Consider the following 19,174-nt stretch of genomic DNA (forward strand, 5'->3'; position numbering starts at 1 on the left):
AGCCCTAGCAAACTTAGCATTTTCCATTTCTCTTTTTCTCAATGTATAAGGTTGGTGTGTAGGTAGGTGGGTGGGGCATTCATTTACTCATTCATTCATTCACTCAATGTATTTTAAACTTTTTTAAGTTTGTTTCTTTATTGAGAGAGAGAGAACAGAGAGAGAGATAGCGTGTGCTTTAGCAAGTTACTCAGACTCTCTATCCCCCAGGTTTCTGATCTTTCAAATGGAGATAATAATGCTTGCTTTTCAGGGTTGATAGGAGATTTGAACTAAAGTAACTTCTGTTCCAAAATCTGACATATGGGAAGTAATCACTATTTAAAACAAGTAACATCTGCATGTCTGAATAGCACTTTGCATGTGCAAAGAGTCCTTACCTATATCCTCTAATTACATCCTTGTTTATTTATTTGTTTATTTATTTATTTATTTAGAGAGTGAGAGCGGGGGAGGGGCAGAGAGCGAGAATCCGAGAAGGTTCCACACTGTCAGTGCAGAGTCTCACACAGGGCTCTAATTCACGAACCAGGATACCATGACCTGAGCCGAAATCAAGAGGTGCTCAACCAACTGAGCCACCAGGATGCCCCTATTTTAAAGTTTATATATTTAAGTAATCTCTACACCCCACATGGGGCTCGAACTCATGATTCCAAGATCAAGAGTCACATGTTCTTCTGACTAAGCCAGCAGGCGCCCTTCTAGGTATAAGGTATTTAAATACAAACATACAAATACCATTTAGCTATCATCACCTAAAAGAATACCCCTTTGGAAAAACTGATTAAATTCTGTTTATCAGAATGCAAATAATTTCCTGATTAAGTTTGATTTTCCTATGATTACAAAAATTCACCTGTATAGCACATGGGACTTCCTTTAAAAATGGCTGGCAAGCAATAAAATGAAATTCTCTCCCATCTCCTCACCCCAAAATAATCTTTGAAGAAAATCTGTGCTTCCTCATTGACAAAGGTTCAAGTTTAGAAGGATGCGATGCTTACCGAATCGATCTGATCCAAAGAAATCTTCCCAGCATTTCCCTGTGTACTGTAATCTTGACCAGTGTAAGAATGACTAAAATTAAAAAGAAGAAAATATTAAAATAGGATTTTTACAACATATTTTAATCATTCCAAAGGAAATTTATTCTGATACAGATTAAAATCACAATAAGACATTTTACATATAAACGTTGGCAGAAACATAGCCAAGTATTTTAAAGGTATTTAACAGAATACATTTAAGTAACTTACTCAAAATAATACAAAAATATAGTGACCATCTGGATCTCCTGACTTCTAAAGTGTCATTTCCATTTCTTAGAAGCATAATGCAATTTATTTTTAAAGTCCAAGTCTCTACTATTGATCCCTTATTAACAACAGGGCAGTAGAGCAAGGGATACACTGGAGCTTAAATAAGGAACCATCACTTACTAGTGTGGGTCCTTCAGCAAGTTACTCAGACTCTCTATACCCCAGGTTCATTATCTGTCAAATGGAGATAGTAATGGCTGCTTTGCAGGGTTGATAGAAGGTCTGAACTGAAGTAACTTCTCTTTAAGGACCTGACATATGGTAACCACTGTTTATTAAAACAAGTAACATCTGAACAGCACTTTGCACATGTGCAAAGAGTCTTTATCTATATCTTCTAATTACATCCTTTTTTTTTTTTAATGTTTTATTTATTTTTGAGTGAGCACAAGTGGGGGGGGTGGGGCAGAGAGAGGAGGAGAGTGGATCTGAAGCAGGCTCTCAGCTCACAGCAGAGAGCCCGATATGGGGCTTGAACTCACAAACCCTAAGATCATGACCTGAACCAAAGTCAGACCTCAACCAACTGAGGCACCCAGGTGCCTTCATCCTTACTTTCTTTTTAACTTTATTTATTTATTTTGTGAGATCATGACGTGAGCAGAAATCAAGAGTCCAACGCTCAACCGACTGAGCCACCCAGGGACCCCAATATCCTCTAATTACATCCTCACAACAACCCTGAGAGTGTTTTAACCTTACATTTAACAAATGGGGGGCCAGAGGAGTTAGAGACTTGTAAGATCAGAAGGCAAGTTTACAGTGCAGTGGGAATTCAACCTTTTATTTCTCAATTCCCTGTTTCTTGACTATACCACACCATCCTCTTCGTTGCTGTATTCTCATTTTCCTGTTGTATTATTTACAAATTAAGAAACAACATGGTATATACCATCTAAAGCCATCTAACTTCGTAAATTTTCAGCTTCTTGACACAATGCCCAACTCCAACACTGATTCAGATGCAGACATTCAGGAATGACACAACAAACAACAGCTGCTAGATTACACAGAAAACCACAGTCAAACCAAGGTTTATGCAGACTCCACAACTAAAGAAAAATTCTGAAGTAGCACTACAATCCTAAAGAATTCCAGACTCTCTACCTAATACCTGCTCAGTATAGACTCTTGCTGCTAAACAACACACACACTCGAGATGCTCTGTAGAAAGGCTATTATTCTTGCAATCAATCCATCTGCTGATTAAACAATGGGTATGAATTATGAAGCAAAACCAGAGTGTATCTTGGGATGCTGCAGCCACTGCCTAGGAGACTGTTCCAAATGTAGATTTCCCATCCCGAGAGTTCTGCCTCCATAGGCTAAGAATGGCCTCAGAATTAATCTGAGAGCAGGAGGAGCAGAATGCCAATGAGTAGTACAGGATGATCCCAATCTCTAAAATACATTTTCTTGCCTGTGGTATTATTTCTCCTTTCAGTAACATATTTCGGACAATTAATGTATCATTGGATTCTAACCATTCTGTTTATCATAGTAGCATGGCATACAAAACTCATGCTAAATTAAGCCAATAGTAGCCGTCATTTAATTTTAATATTTCACATTTTAATATACAGTATAACGGAGAGTTGTTTCAGTGAAATCCCCCAAATAAAAACCTACTTCACTTTCCAACTTATATTACAGTAGAGCAAAGAGGCAACATGAGGCAATGGAAATAGCAGTAAGCTAGAATCTAGAGATATACTCTTGTTTTTTAATCATTAGTTTGGCAAACTGGGGCAAGTCATTTAACTGCCCTGATTTGCACTATCCTCATTTGTAAACAGAATTAATAATGCCAGGCTTGTCTAACAGAAATACCGGAGAAATGAAATGATATATTCAAAGTGCTAATTAAAATTGGTAAACTGTATTTTAGTACACAAAGAAACTGCAGTCTTGACCACTAAGCACAAAAAGACAGGATGGGAAAGGAGGCAGCATGATCCTACAGAGGAGCCATCAACCTGCTAGGAGGTACTGGGACACTGTTGACCTTTACAAGCTTCAGCTTTTCAGTCTACAAATACTGTTTAGGGTTCCTGGGTGGCATAATCGATTAAGTGTCTGACTCTTGCTTTCGGCTCAGGTCATGATTTCACGGTTGTGAGATCGAGCCCTATGTTGGGCTCCATGCTGAGCATAGAGCTTGCTTAGGATTCTCTCTCCCTCTCTGCCCCTCCCTTGCTTGCACTCTCTCTCTCTCAAAATAAACATTTTTTAAAAAGGACTATTTAGATTTAAAAGATTAACAAATATAAATGTCCTCTATAAATGGTAAAATGATGCACAAACATGACTACTTATTGAGTATACAGAACCAAATGATATCCTATCCCACAAAGAAGTTTTTCTCAGCCCAGATTATTGCAGTATACTAAATACAAAGAGAAGATATTTAAGAGGACACACACTTGCCTGAATGGCACTATAAAATACTTGTTCCTCCACAGTTTAATGGGCTATGCAAAAGAGCTAAATTTCAAGGGGGAAACAAAAGAGACCGGTAGTAATGATTAATGTAAAGACTAATGAGTATAAATAACTACAGACAGAATATAAGGAAACTGTATAGAGACATCATACTTCTAAAAATATTATCTATAGACAGAAAGATGGCCACCAGCCAACCCCGTAAGGGCAAGCATGAAACCCATGGGAGGAAAAATGACTCAAATGAAGATGTTAAGCACCAGAATTAGGAATGAGATTTCTCCTCTACTCATTCATGATCTGAAGGGGTAACTTATATCTTGGTTAGGGAGTTGGTACATATGGCTATTTAATACATGTTTGAACCAGTAATGGATGGATGAAATGGAGGTGGCAGGAATTTTCAGATACAGTACAAAAAAGGCAAATCACAAGAAGTGTTGTACCTAACGCTATGTACGCAATAAAAAACTATGAAAAGATTTTAGGCAAGAATTCACATAAATGTTTATACTTGAGAAAGAAAGCAATGTGGAGAAAGAACTAAAAAGGGCAGTGCCTGGGCAACAGAAAATCAGTTGGAAGAACACTGAAATATTACAGGCAGAAAAGGTGAGAGGCTGAAGAAAAGTGGTGGCACTCGATGGAAAAAGGAAGGCAATGAAAGAAGAAAAAGAAACAAACAATGCCATCATAAATGGATAAAAATCCTTAAGAAACAATTCACATGAAACTGGCTCTTTGGCTTTTACTTGGAAGTGCCAAGGGATGTTACTAACTGAGATTCATAGCAGGGACCCAGGAAAGGTGAGGCACTCTGTACCACATTCAAAGCTCATGTCAGCTTTGTATCATCCTGCTTCCAAGTGAAAGCAGCTGCTACACTAACAAACAAAAATATAAAAAATAGACTGTCAAGATACATTCTTATTTTCACAATTTAAAAAAACAGATCAATTTTATGAACATTTTTTAAATCGCTGTATTGGGGAAACACAGAAATAGTAAATTTTAACAACAAAAAATTGGTTCAAGATACACACACACATACCTACATGTGTGCACGCAAACTCACCAGAAAATACGGTTTTCTATTTTAAATAATCAGTTTTATTTTGAGAAACACTCACTGTCACTTATGTACAGTTTTCAACAAAGGAGATTAAGTAGGCAGCTTCTAAGCTTTCCAGCTTCTAAGCTTTCATTAGAGAATAAATTAAGATGTACCACAAATACCCTTTTTTCAATACAGCAAACCAAAGCATGTTAATGGGCCACAAAATTCAAATTATGTCACTAATAACTATTTTGTGAAATATGAAGAGGAACTTTTGATCACAGAATCTTGAAAAATCAAGGTTTGACTTCATGTTTGGTGGTAAGGGATTAGGAATTACAGTGATTTATTTAGCTGCATCTTCCATGCATAAGTTATCTCTTACTTGCTATAGTAGCAAATGAAAGACACAAAGGTGAAATGTTACAGTTTTCTCAAGTTGCCAAAGAGCCAGAAAAGTAGTGAAAACATAAAGATGTGATTCAGTGAGTATTCAATTACATTAGAATAGTATCTGAACACATCCAGTTGTATAAGGATATAGCACAGTTGCGAAAATGTAACAGTTACTACAATGTACCTGAATCATAAATAATTTCACTCCCCAGCAGAACCATGTAAATGCATAAAGTCCAAGGACAAAGCTTAATTTTTTTAATGTCATTAGACTGTCAGACTCTCTAGCAAACTTCTCCCACATCCCAGCTGTTGTCCTCATCAGGATATAACAGATTCTAATTACCGAAAACAAAACAAAACAAAAACACAAAACAAACAAAATCCCCCAAAACTTTCAAGAGTCCCTTTAGCCACTCAATCACTCATTAAGCATCTCTGTGACCATGGAAGAGTCAAAAAGTAATGAAGGATCCAGAGACAATTCAGAAAGCACAGTGTGAGGAGTGCCACAACAATGCTCAAAACAAACGCTCCTGGAGTCCACAGAAAACAGGTCTCTTTAAAAGAAGGGTGTGAGGAGAAATAACCAATGTGCAGCATTAAAGCTTCTTGAGCAAAGAAATGGCACTGAACAGAGTGATATGTGTTGGAAACACAGACCTGAGGCCTAGTACAGAAGGATGAGATAAGAGGAGGACAATCAGCGAGAATCGGGGACTGCAGAGTAAGCAGAAGAGCAGGAGATTATAGTCAGAAAATAATCTGAGCTCAGAGGTTTAAAACTAGGATGTCATGACCACAGAAAAGGCAAAGTCCTGGTTATTTTAGTACTCTTATCATTTGCATGCAGTTTACCAACTGCATGCATATGCATTAAAACATTCTTAAATTTTGACCAGGTTCATAAAAGTATGTGATGTCATAGGAGTTTAACAGGGTTATTGGAGGGGTTTAAAAGTAACCATGTGATAAGGAGGTGGGATTCTGGGCTAATAAGAAAGTCTTTCTCAGGATCTGGAGGGTGGACACGTTATCAGAGGGACAAGCAGAAAGAGATAAGCAAAGCCACGGAAATCTTTTTTTTAATGTTTATTTTTGAGAGAGAGAGAGAGAGAGAGAGAGAGAAAGAGAGAGAGAAGTGGAAGCGGGGGAGGGGCAGGGAGTGAGGGAGACACTGAATCTGAAGCAGGCTCCAGGCGCTGAGCTGTTAGCACAGAACCTGACTCTGGGCTCAAACTCTCGAACTGTGAGATCATGACCTGAGCCGAAGTTGGTCATTCAACCAACTGAGCCACCCAGGGGCCCCAAACCATTGAAATTTCTTTAAAAAAAAAATTTTTTTTTAAGCATTTATTTATTATTGAAAGACAGAAAGAGACAGAGCATGCATGAGCATGGGAGGGGCAGAGAGAGGTGGAGACACAGAATCTGAAGCATTCTCCAGGTTCTGAGCTGTCAGCATAGAGCCCAATGAGGGGCTCGAACTCACCAACCAGGAGACCATGACCTGAGCCAAAGTCGGATGCCTAGCCGACTGAGCCACCCAGGTGCCCACCCCACCATGGAAATTTCTAAATCAATTTCTTTACAGATGAAGAAGTTGGGTTATGTAGTGGAAAAGACAAGGAGAGGCAAAGGAGGGGGGGGGGGGGGGGGGAAACAAACTGAAATTGGGTAGATACGTCCTATAGTGCAGGTCTCTAAACAAAAACCATTAAAATTAAAAGCAAACTTTAAATCCTATCTCCTTTTCCAATTACATAGTGCTAAGGCACCATCCTAATGAAAATGTGAGGTTTTGTCAAGTTTAAACCTTTAAACACCTAAACATACTTAAAGAGTCAGGATGCCTGAGTGGCTCAGTAGGTTAAGTGTCTGACTCTTGATTTCAGTTCATGTCATGACCTCCTGGTTTATGAAGTCAAGCCCTCAAGTCGGGCTCGACAATGTCGGAAGGGGGCCTGCTTGGGATTCTCTCACTCTCTTCTCTCTCTCTGTCCCTGTCCTGTGCGCGCTCGCTCTCTCTCAAAATAAATTAATCAGCTTAAAAAAAGAAAAAACTAAATATATGCAAATTAAGTATTTTCTAAGAGAAGAGAATTTTATGATTGTATACAAGAAATCCTTTGATTACACAGAAGTAATTCAGTGACTGTCCGTATTTTTTTGTTTTGTTTTGAGGCGATGGTGCTAAATTATCTAATCTCTACAATAAGAGACTAGCATACAAAATAAAAAAGCATTTTATTACTGTATCATTTGTTCAATAAACTTACACGCAACTTAATTAAAACTCAGTCACATTTGAGGAACTTTTTCCTCCCCTATTTCCTTGCTCATTAAACAGTAAGAGGTAAGCACAGTTAGTTTTCCAATATAGCTAAAAATCACAGTAAATAGAAAATTATAAAGCTAACAGTTTCAAATGAATTAAAACCTGAAAGGTTGAAAAGACTTTCAAAATATCCAGAATACATATCTATGTAACCAAATTTAAAATGATCCTAACTGAACTCAAACTGAACCATTCAAGGGTGGGGTGGTGGAGGGACAAATGAGACAGGAAGGTATATTTAATTATATCAACACAGAACTGGAGTTTTCCCCCAAACACTACCACACAACATCTACTTTACAGAATAAAAAATACAGTGGATATACATAAAGATAAATCTGCACACATTTGATCTGTGAATCATAGATGAAAGGCAGATCTACTCCTAGTCTTTGTAAAAACGAGAAATTTAAGTCCTGTTCAATACACCACAAATATCAATATGAGCACTTAGGTACTCAACAGGGAACTGTTTTTGAGTGTTGAAACTGAGCACTGGAAACGAAATGAAGAAATTATATGAAAGTGGATCTGTGAGTCTCCACTGCAAGATTAGCTGGTTAAGGAAAAAAAAAAAATAGTCTTTTCATGCTGTGGTGCTTATCGTTAGCAGAAGAGGGATCACTGCACCTTGGCTCCAAGAGTGGATTCAAGAGCTCTGCTACTGTGACATAAATGCCACAGGGCAAAATGGACAAAATGAGAGGTTAAAAGTCAGCTTTTCACAGGTGATCACTTCTCCAATCATTTTCTCCCTTTCTGACTATATGAAAACATGATGGAATAAACAAGGAGTCATGGAATAGTTATAACACTTCAGGAATTCTCTGCAGCCCCCCTGCATTTGCATACATTTTCCAAGTCCAGTTTGCCCAAGGCAAACACGTGGGCAGAACAGAACAATAAGGGAGTAAGGAGAGTGATGAAGATGACAGATTTCAGAATCCACTAGTCATGGGTTTGCATACACTCACTATCTGTGTGACTTTGTAAACACCTTTTATTTATTCTTTGCTTCCTCACTGGGAAACAGAGATCATAAAAGGGATCACAAAAGTACCTTCCCCAAAGGGCTGTTGTGAGGATCAAATGAGATATCTGTCAAAGAGTTTATTACATTTTTCACTCAAATTGTTATCATTATCATCACGAACATCCAGGCTTAAATTTATTGCATTTAAGCATTTTGGTTATTGATTTTCTCTATTCCTAAAATTCACCAGCTTCATCTCTTAAATATTAGTAAATATATTTCTTTCCTACCTTCTTTATACTATCACATAAAATATTCAGTTTGCAAGTGGAATAATTTAGATGTCTTTGAATAATCTCATGATCTGGAAAGTTTTGTCTAAACTAACACTCTTAGGAAGTTTACAAAGTGTAAAAATTCAATGTCAAACACTGGAGATTTCAATGGAATCCAGTCTTGTAGAGCTACATTGTTCAGTATAGTAGCCATTTACCAAATGTGACTACTGAGCACTTGAAATGCAGCTTAGTCTAAATTAAGATGTTCAATACATGTAAAGTATACACTGGGTTTCAAAGACTTAGTATGAAAAAATTACTGTAAAACATTTCACTCAACTTTTTTCATATAATTACATGTTGAAATGATATTTTGGGTATGAGTTAAACAAGGTATTATTAAAGTTAATTTCACTTAAGTAATTTAAAATTACCTATGAAGCTCACATTTGTTTCCTGGGGCAATCATGTTTTCACTGGACAGGACTGTTACAGAGTGAGGAGGACATAATGACATTAGGCAATCAAATGATTCTCTTGAGGACTAGGCACACCTATATAATAGCCAACTGACTCACCCTGACTTCAAGTTAAGACTCATCTCTGCAGGTCATTAGCAAAATATAAACTGCAACTGGGTCCACTAAAGGAAGTGCCTCAAGTCTACTGCAAATATGCTTGCTTTCACATTTTACTTGGGAATCAAGTTTTTAAATTTTAGCCACAGGTTGCCACCTATAGTATTAGGAAAGCAATCTTGAATCCTGATTAGCTTGGAAGGAGCATGAAAGGTTTCCTTGGGAAAAAACAAAGCTGTGACACATTTCTATCTGGGAGTTTGGGGGGCTGCCTGGCTCACTTCAACACCTAATGACAACTGTCCATTCTTCTCTCATTTGTAAGAAGACATGCATGCTGAGTGGGGTATGAATAGGATGACAGGAAAACCCTGGGCCAGACTGGAGAGAATTCCTCTCCCATCCTCGGAAATGTCTCTCTGCCCTCCCTCCCTGTCAACAGATTCTGAGGGTCATAAAATAGCAGCATATAAAAAATATTTCCTTTCTTTGTTAAGCATTTCCCAGTCCTCTTGAACCTGAAGAGGTTAATACTATTTACTTCTATCCGGTAGCCTACAGTTTATCATATCTTAAAAACTGGTATAAAATAAAAAATCAGTGAAGAATGCACCACAAGTAATCAAAACTGATGTCTATATCAAGGAAACATATTTATTTGAACCATTAAAAAGTAATCTAATACATCTTTCAAAATGAACTATATTCTTCTACATCATTCTATAAAAATATACCAAGTTCCAATACAACCTTTTCACATAAAGCCAGGTGCGATGATGGCGCAAATGGAAAAACAATTTCAGGAAGAGGAAACAAAGGTTTTGTGTATCACCCATATATCCACTTTTGCAATCACAATTTTACCCACTTTGGACGTTGAAAAAAAATAGTCTACCCACATAAGCCAGGCTATTCAGACATTTAGAGAGCACAGTCCCTGCGGTTTGGATTTGTTGGGTGGGTAAGATATCAAGGAAGATGAAGTTACAATATATCATTTCCTGCTGTGAAGGGTATCACAGGAAAATTCACTCAACAGCTGTCACCACAGAAATTGAAATGAGTTTCTTTTTACAAGCTAGGTCCCTAGTAAATGGTATCCAACTCCTGTTAGCCCAGGTGATTTTCCCTGCAGTTATTCCAAATGAGAACACAATCAATAACATTCTGTTATAAATTGAATGTAAATGATTTTTCCACAAGCATGAGGTTTACTCAAATTTTGCACTTAAAAAACTCCCCAAAAAACTACCAGCAGACAATACACAGTGGAATGATCTATATTTCTCTACAACTGAGAGAAATTGTATGATTCTAGGAGACTCACATATCCAATAAATATCAGGACCATATGGGTTGTCACATCAGGTAAGAACCATAAATGGCACAACTTCTACTTTAATTAGGTTGGCCACATCTTTCCATATTTTCCTACTTATTCCAATTTCTAATCTGCAATAATCCAATGAACTGTAAGAGAGATGAAAGCTGCATCTCATTTCTCTATCAACAACACCTCTACTTTACAAAAGTCAAGTCATTAAACTATTCCATTAAAATGAGTGCATTTCATTGTGTATAAATTATACCTCAATAAAACTGATTTAAAAAGCAAAACACATACATCCTTATAAGATACAAACTATAGCCTTACATAGGTATTTTCAATATACACACTTAAAGCCCCCAACAGGGGCACCTGGGTGGCTCAGTCGGTTGAGTGTCCAACTTCAGCTCAGGTCATGATCTCACAATCATGAATTCAAGCCCTGCATGGGGCTCACTGCTGTCAGTGGGGAGCCTGCTTTGGGTCCTCTGTCCCTCTCTCTCTCTCTCTGCCCCTACCTGGCTCATGTGCTCTTTCTCTCAAAAGTAAATAAAAATGTTAAAAAAAAAAAAAATAAAGCCCCAAACAAATATCTCTATTTTCCTAAGTAAATTTTTCATATTCCTTTACATTCTTAGTGTATATTCTGGTAGTATAATAACCCCCTAAAGAGAGGCTGTTCTGAATTGGATCTGACTTAGAGTAGTCAAATGATTACAATAAAGAAAAGCTGCCTGAGAGAGTGATAATAAAATATAGAGGGATGGGGGACCACGGACTAAAGATCAAACATCCAGCAGAATACATTAAATTGATGGATATCTTCCCATTCCCCCACAAATAATTACACAGTGTAGAATGCTTCTGAGATTGGCTATCACAGGTTTATGTAATTCTAGGATTACCTCTCACATCTTTCCCTAATAACAGCAGAGAATCAGGGACACAATGTTTTGGGGTTTTGGGGGGAAAGTGGACAAAGACAAGATAAAGGGAACAGCTAATGAGGACTTAAAGTGACAGTCCAGAAGTCACACACTTTCCCTATACACTCCTTTGGTTTTGAACAGCCATTAATGATGGTCATAATGTTTAAAGCTTTCATTTCATAGATAAAAACAGCAAGGAACATAACAGGCTTTGTTGTTTCACTTTTTAAATGAGCGTTTTCAAAATCCGAATTCAATGGGGAGAAAAAAAGGTATCTCTCTTCTGAGGTCACATTGAGGAACAGAAAGCACTCTCAGTCCTCCATGATTAGTTCCTGATTTATGAAAGAATCCCAAATTCCCAAACAACAAAACCAGGACTGAATTTCTGCAAAGGTAGAGTATCAGAATTTTTACTTAGAAATTAGAGAAAGCCACCAGCTTTCTATCCAAACTACCATCTCATCCAGTCTCAACACTTAGTAGTGTTAAAAACAAGACAAGAGGCCCAAAATGGAGTCACTTACACTAAGACTTAATTACAGTTTCAGTTCTCCCAGAAATGGAATCTTAAACCAGTTAATCAGGAATCACCTAATCAGCACTAGTTAGGTAATCTACCCAACAGACCCCTGCCAAGCCCTAAAGAAAAGTGACTTTGCAACAACCAAGCCTCATTTATCTAGTATAATTTCCTTGTTCCTACTCCCTTCTGCCTATAAAGGTCTTTCATTCTGTACAGTTCCTAGGAGCTCATTTGTATCTGTTAGATTGGATGCTGCCTGATTCACGAATCACGAATCGCTGAACAAAGCCAGTAAGTTCTTTAAAATTTATTTCATTGAATTTTTTAACAGTAGCTTTAAAAAACTAAATGAGAGGTAAAATTTTAAAACCTGAAAGTGTTTTTTCCCATTCATTCACTCATTCAAGGGTTTACTGAGGTCTTATTTTGCCAGCCACTGTTGAAAGTAATAGAAGGATAGCAGTAAACAAGGTGAACATTATTTCTTGTTCTCATGGAGCTTATGCTGCAGACAAATGAACAAAACAAAATGAACAAACAAATGAACAAACAAACAAACAAAACACCAGCTAGTGATATTTCTGTGAAGAAAAAGGAATAAGGTATATCATAAAGCAATGGAGGGGTGGGCTTTAATTCGGGTGGTTAGGGGCAGACCTCTCTTAAGATCTGAGAAGACACACCGTTAGACTCCTTTGGTGGATGTCCTTAGTAGCCTCCTTTAGATCGTCTGTGCACAATATGTCAAGGACCAAGGTAGCTCAATTAAAAATAGGCTTTTTAAATTCACTTTGTATTATCGTTTATATAATTACTTTCTCAGTAGTAGTTGTAAACAACTGAAAGGGTATTAAACCTTTGGTGAGTCTCAGTATCAGTAGTCTGTCTGCCCTCAGCTCAGTTTATCAAATTTTGTTTTATAAACAAAACTGGATGGAATAGCACAGAACACTTCCATCATTATAGAAAGTACAGCACCAAACAAATTAGTTGTTAGCTGCTAATGTATTACAGGTACGACCACAATGCTTTTTCAGACTCTTTAAGAAAGCTATTTCATATAGCATCATCATCATTTTATACTTTGTTAGCACTTTATGCCTAACACAGTATAAAATAATTTTCTTTATTACTTAACTAGAGGACAATCAATGTTTTAAAGAAACCCACTAAGCAAGGGGTGCCTGGGTGGCTCAGTAGCTTAAGTGTCCAACTCTTGATTTGGGCTCAGGTCCTGATCTCATGGTTCCTGTCGAGCCCCATGTCAGGCTTCACATTGACAGCATGGAGACTGATTGGGATTCTCTCTCCCTCTCTCTCTCTGCCCCTCCCCACTTGTACAGGTGAGCTCTCTCTCTGAAAACAAAAATAAATAATCTTTAAATTTAAATAAATAATCACCCACTAAGTGAACAGGAAACTTAATAAATGTAGATAATACAACTACTTGAAAAGCATAAGCAATCATAAATTTTGCTTCTCAGGAAGACAACCAGCTTCCACAATCCAGAAATCCCTAAGAAAACTTTGGAGTAAGAAGGCTAACAGAAACTTAAACCTCTAGTTACAGATAAGCTACAAGAATACTACGCAAGGCTTCAGTGTTTCCATGACACTGTGTACTCCCATGGAATCATGTACCTCTACAATGCTAACAATCATTATGATTTAGTGTAATTACTTTAGTTAAACTTCTGTATTTTCTGATCAAGATTAAGCCCTATAAGAGCAGATGCAAATATGTATCCCTAGAACTGAGCACCATGTCTTGCGCTGAGTAGAATTTCCCTTAAAATATTTCCCTTAAAATATGTTAGATAAATGATAATAAAACTCCTAGAATGCTAAAAGGTTTCTAACCATTTATTACCAAACAGCTCTCACACCAAAGTTCCTCTGTAAGTCACAGCCACTGTGCACAACCTGATTACAAAGTCTAATATTTACAAAGGTACATATTTGGCATGACTACATAGCCAGTCAAAAAGACAGGAAAGATTTTCCTATTTTCTTTCTATATCCTTAAAAAGAAAATCAGTAACTAATTTATGTTTCCATAAATATATTTTTATTTTACATATATTCATGTTTGTGTAAATCATTTGTTAACTTTTTTCAACTTTAAAACATGTTAAGCTAGCAAAGTGAATTAACCTACCAAAAAAACCCCAGGGAAATTTAGTATTCTATATATATTAAGAGTGGTGGCTTACTTGTACAACTGATGAAAGGTGATGCAAAAGCTGTTTTCAACCCCCTAAACAACTTCCTCATTGTAACAGGCAAATCAATGCCCTTCCAAAGATGTTCACACTCTAATCCTGGGAACCCAAGAATATGTTAGGTTACATGGCAAAAGAGACCATACAGATGAAATTTAGGTTAAGGACCTTGAGATGGGGAGACTATCCTGTAAATTTATGTAGGCCAATCTAATCACATGAGGTGGTAAAAGCAGAAAACTTTCTCAGGATAGAAGCAGAAAGAAGCAGAAGACATTAGAGAGGTCTGAAGGCATAAGAAGGGCTTGATGAGCGGTTGCTGGCTCTGTGTTAAAATCCACATGCAAGCACCAGAAAGAGACCTCCAGGAGCTCCTAGACAGCCTAAGGAATGTGGGCAGCCTCTAGGGGCAAAGACAGGACCCTGGGTGACAGCCCACAAAGAAACGGGAACCTCGGAAGGAAGCATATTCTTCCCCAGAGCCTCCAGTAAGGACCAGAGCCTTGCTGACATCTTGATTTTAGTTCAATGAGACACATGTAGGATTTCCAATCTATACAACTGTATGACAGTAAATGAGTATTGTTTTAATCTACTAAACTTGTGGTAATTTGACATGGCTACAACAGAAGGTTCCAATCTAGATGCATAAGGTTTAAAATTCAGCTTCGTGAACTTTTTCAAGTCAGTGGTTAACTTAAGAACTCTGCCACTTTCTCACCTGGACAACACGACACTTTTAGAATAATGAATTCCTTGTATCTTCAAAACTATACACCACCTAGTTTGCTGCTGCTCTTTGTTCTTAGCTCCATCTGCTAGAAAACATCTACATTACAATTCATTCGTCATGAAATCATCGTGGCATTTCTTCTCCCCAGTTTACTTCACCTGGCCATAAAGAACCTGCTAACATTTTTTTTTAAGTGTATTTATTTTGAGAGAGTGCGTGAGTAGGGGAGGGGTAAAGAGAGGGAGAGGGAGAGAAAGAGAATCCCAAGCAGGCTCCGCACGGTCAACATAGAGCCTGATACGGGGTTCAAAATCAAACCATGAGATCTTGACCTGAGCTGAAGTCAGACACTTAAGTGACTGAGCGACCCAAGTGCTCCCAAACTGCTAACATTAAAAAAATTTTTTTCACAGATTTATTCAACCAAAACAAAAAAAAGTAAATACCCAATAAAATGGGAACAATTAAGTAAAAATAGATCTATCTTCAATTGAGCATTACAGAGTCACTTAAAATTAGACTCATGGAAATAAATTTTATACTTAGTTATGACATATTATAAGAAAGAATGTTTAACTTTAACCACTTTAATTATAACTACATAAAATTACACATAGAGATTACAACAAAGGCTTGGCAGTGGTTTTATTAGTAACACAGGGTTCATTTCTTGTATTTGGCCAAATTTTATATATTGTGCCTACAAATTTTTTTGAATGTTTATTTGTTTTGATAAAGAGAGAGAAAGCACACAGGTGTGTACTGGAGAGGAGCAGTGAGAGAGCGAGAGAGAGAATCCCAAGCAGGCTCCACGCTGTCAGCGCAGAGCCCAATGTAGGGCTCGATCTCACGAACCCAGAGATCATGACACGAGCCAAAATCAAGAACCAGATGCTTAACTGACTGAGCCCCTCAGTGGCCCCTATATTTTATCAGAAACAATTTAAATGACATTAAACTTGTAACATAATCCACATAAGATATCACCTCTCACAAATAAGATTTCCTATCTCTATTTACTCTACTTGATTAAGCTGTAGCAATTATTCTAGTACAGCTTTGGTGGGGGGGGGGGGTGTGGGGGAGAGGCACTGTATAGGGGTGTGTGTGTGTGTGCATAAAATGGTCTTCTTTCCTTGTTAGAATATACATTTTTAAGGGATCACATCTATTAGTTCCTTTGTATATAGTCAGAATATCCTTTATAGTGCCTTTAACACAACAAGCTGATTTTAATAAACACTTTTTGTGCATTTCTAAGAAGGCATGAACATGTTCCATACAGAAATGAAAATATTCCAAGGACAATAAATAACAGAAAAGAATATATTGTTTTTAATTTATTAGTATCTTACAAGGCACCTAGAACACCCTCACAATAGTCACTGAGCTGTAAAAGCTTGTGTTGTTGCATGCAGGAAAGGAAATACATAGTTCAAAGCACTGCTGGAGGCTAGAACTGGGGATAAGAGAGGGTTGACAAACAACTGAAGCATGTGGACCACATTAATGAGGCTTTCATTTCAGTCCTCAATTGGTGGAAGTCCCTATCCACTAAACCTTTTTCTAGCACATGAATGCCCACACAATTTTCTGATTTCAAAATGAGAATGAACTCAAAAAGAAAACACCACGGGGCGCCTGGGTGGCGCAGTCGGTTAAGCCTCCGACTTCAGCCAGGTCACGATCTCGCGGTCCGTGAGTTCGAGCCCCGCGTCGGGCTATGGGCTGATGGCTCAGAGCCTGGAGCCTGTTTCCGATTCTGTGTCTCCCTCTCTCTCTGCCCCTCCCCCTTTCATGCTCTGTCTCTCTCTGTCCCAAAAATAAATAAAAAACATTGAAAAAAAAAAAAAATTAAAAAAAAAAAAAAAAAAAAAAAAAAAAGAAAACACCAAGAACTGCACCATGATATACACTGGGAAAAGTCTCTTACAGAGATTGCATTTCTGATATAAAATCTATGACAGCAAGAGCTTTAGAGAAATAAATAAAAATGTGTACATACTGGGGCACCTGTGTGGCTCAGTGAGTTAAGTGTCTAACTCTTGATTTCAGCTCAAATCATGATCTCAGGGTCGACTGATGAGCCCCATGTCAGATTCTGCGCTGGGTGTGGAGCCTGCTTGGGATTCTCTCTCTATCCCTCTCTGCCCCTCCCCCCATGAGCACACACATGCACTCTCTCAAAAAAAACAAAAGTGTACATATTAACCAAATGTACTGCATTAGAAAAAAAATTTACAAGAGCAGTCTGTAATAATACCAACTGAAGGAAGATGCTCATTATTTTAAATGATTTTAAAATAAAGGGTTAATATAAGCATGTGTTTACAAATTCAGGATGCATTACAAGTTAATCCATGTGATCCAGTCCAAGTATTTACTCTAGGCTATATGCTGCTTTGCTGGTTTATTTTATCCTTATTTGATTTCTATTTCATTGTTGAGCTCAAATATGCTAACAAATTTAGGAGAAACAGCATAATAAATACATGTTTTTTAATTAGTTGTTCTTTAATGAAAGGCAAAGCATTACTTAAGAGCAGCTATTAAAGTAATCTATTAATTAGATTACTAATTAATAATCTAGGGCACCTAGATTATTGAGGCACCTGGGGGGCTCAGTCAGTTAAGTGTCCGACTTCAGCTCAGGTCATGATATCACTGCTTCTGAGTTTGAGCCCCACATCTGGCTCTGTGCTGACAGCTCAGAGCCTGGAGCCTGCTTCAGATTCTATGACTCCCTCTCTCTCTGCCCCTTCCCTGCTCATGCTCTGTCTCTCTCTCTCTCTCAAAAATAAACATTAAAAAATTTAAAAATAAATAAAATGTTAAAAAAATAATTATAATCTGCCCCCATTCATTTCAAGTCTTGAGGTGGAAGGGTAAAAGAGGATACACACACTGTGGGGAAAGGCATTATTTCTAAGGAAAAAAAAATTCACACAACTAAAGTTCTCACGTGAGTTGAAAGTTTTCCTCTCTAGTCTCACCTGTTCATACTTACTTGTTTTTAAGTGACATAATAAAAATCATCTTTAATATATGCTCTTGATAATCTAATACCATTTTATAAGTATAATCCCATGGGTAATATAATTAGGTTAGCAAAGATATTTATTTACAATAAACTTCTACATTCACAAGAACATAGTCCAAGACCTTTATATATCTCCAAATTTAAAAATCAGTACATTATACAATTCACCCTAGAAAATGCAGTGATGTGAGGATGACAGCAAAGTCACGATGAGATGAGACCCATTAGATGACACATCTAATGATAGGTTCTTTACAGATAGCAGAGATAAAGATTTACACAAATTCTCTCTGGCATTTGGAAATTTAACTTTTTTTTAAGTCTAAGCAATTTTATTTCTTCCAATTGAGGAGTTCTTGGTATCACTTTTTAAAAAATAGTAAAGTCTTATGAAATCATTCATTCATTCATTTCTTTTGAGAAGGGAAATGTAGTACTTTTCATTAGAAAAATCAGGTTTCCTTAATAGTAAACATCTTGAGGTTCTATCACCAACCAAACTTTAAAACAGGAATAATGAGGGGTGCCTGGCTCAATCAGTTGGTGGAGTGTACAACTCTCGATCTCAGGGTTGTGAGTTTGCGCCCTATATTGGGTGTAGAGATTACTTAAAAATAAAATCTTAAAAATTAAAAAAAAAAAAAAAGGATAATGATAAAGGACCATCTGTCATGAATTGGTCTTATGGGATGAGATGGTCTGAATTAGAACTATAAAAAGTACTTTGTGAACTCCAGCCAGTGTGATTTCTTGGTCCCATCTCCTCCTACCTCTTCTAAAAACTCGCCCCTTCAATTATTTTCTCTTAGTTCCACAGACTTCATTTCCCCCTTAACCTGTATATATTCACCTTTCCAATCTTAAGGAAAAATACAACTTTCTCCAACTATGAAACTCATGGATATTGTCTACTTTTTTCCTTGCTCTGCCAAGAGTAGGCTACACTCCCTTGTATTTCCACAGCATAATTTCTCATTTACTTCTGGACTCTTCACAGGAATCAGAATGGCATC

General features: G+C 37.3%; 1 protein-coding gene across 1 annotated transcript in view; it reads right to left on the reverse strand.

Annotated features, from left to right (window-relative positions):
* The window catches only part of PRIM2 (DNA primase subunit 2), a 353,134-nt gene that overhangs the window by 147,003 nt on the left and 186,957 nt on the right, over positions 1–19,174 (reverse strand). The window contains exon 9 of the mRNA XM_019457515.2: positions 1,008–1,080. Coding sequence (XP_019313060.1) covers positions 1,008–1,080 — 73 coding nt within the window. The remainder of the gene's footprint in view (positions 1–1,007; positions 1,081–19,174) is intronic.

The sequence above is a fragment of the Panthera pardus genome, unplaced genomic scaffold (assembly GCF_024362965.1).
Source record: "Panthera pardus isolate Hobbes unplaced genomic scaffold, ASM2436296v1 HiC_scaffold_17, whole genome shotgun sequence".
NCBI classification, from domain to species: domain Eukaryota; kingdom Metazoa; phylum Chordata; class Mammalia; order Carnivora; family Felidae; genus Panthera; species Panthera pardus.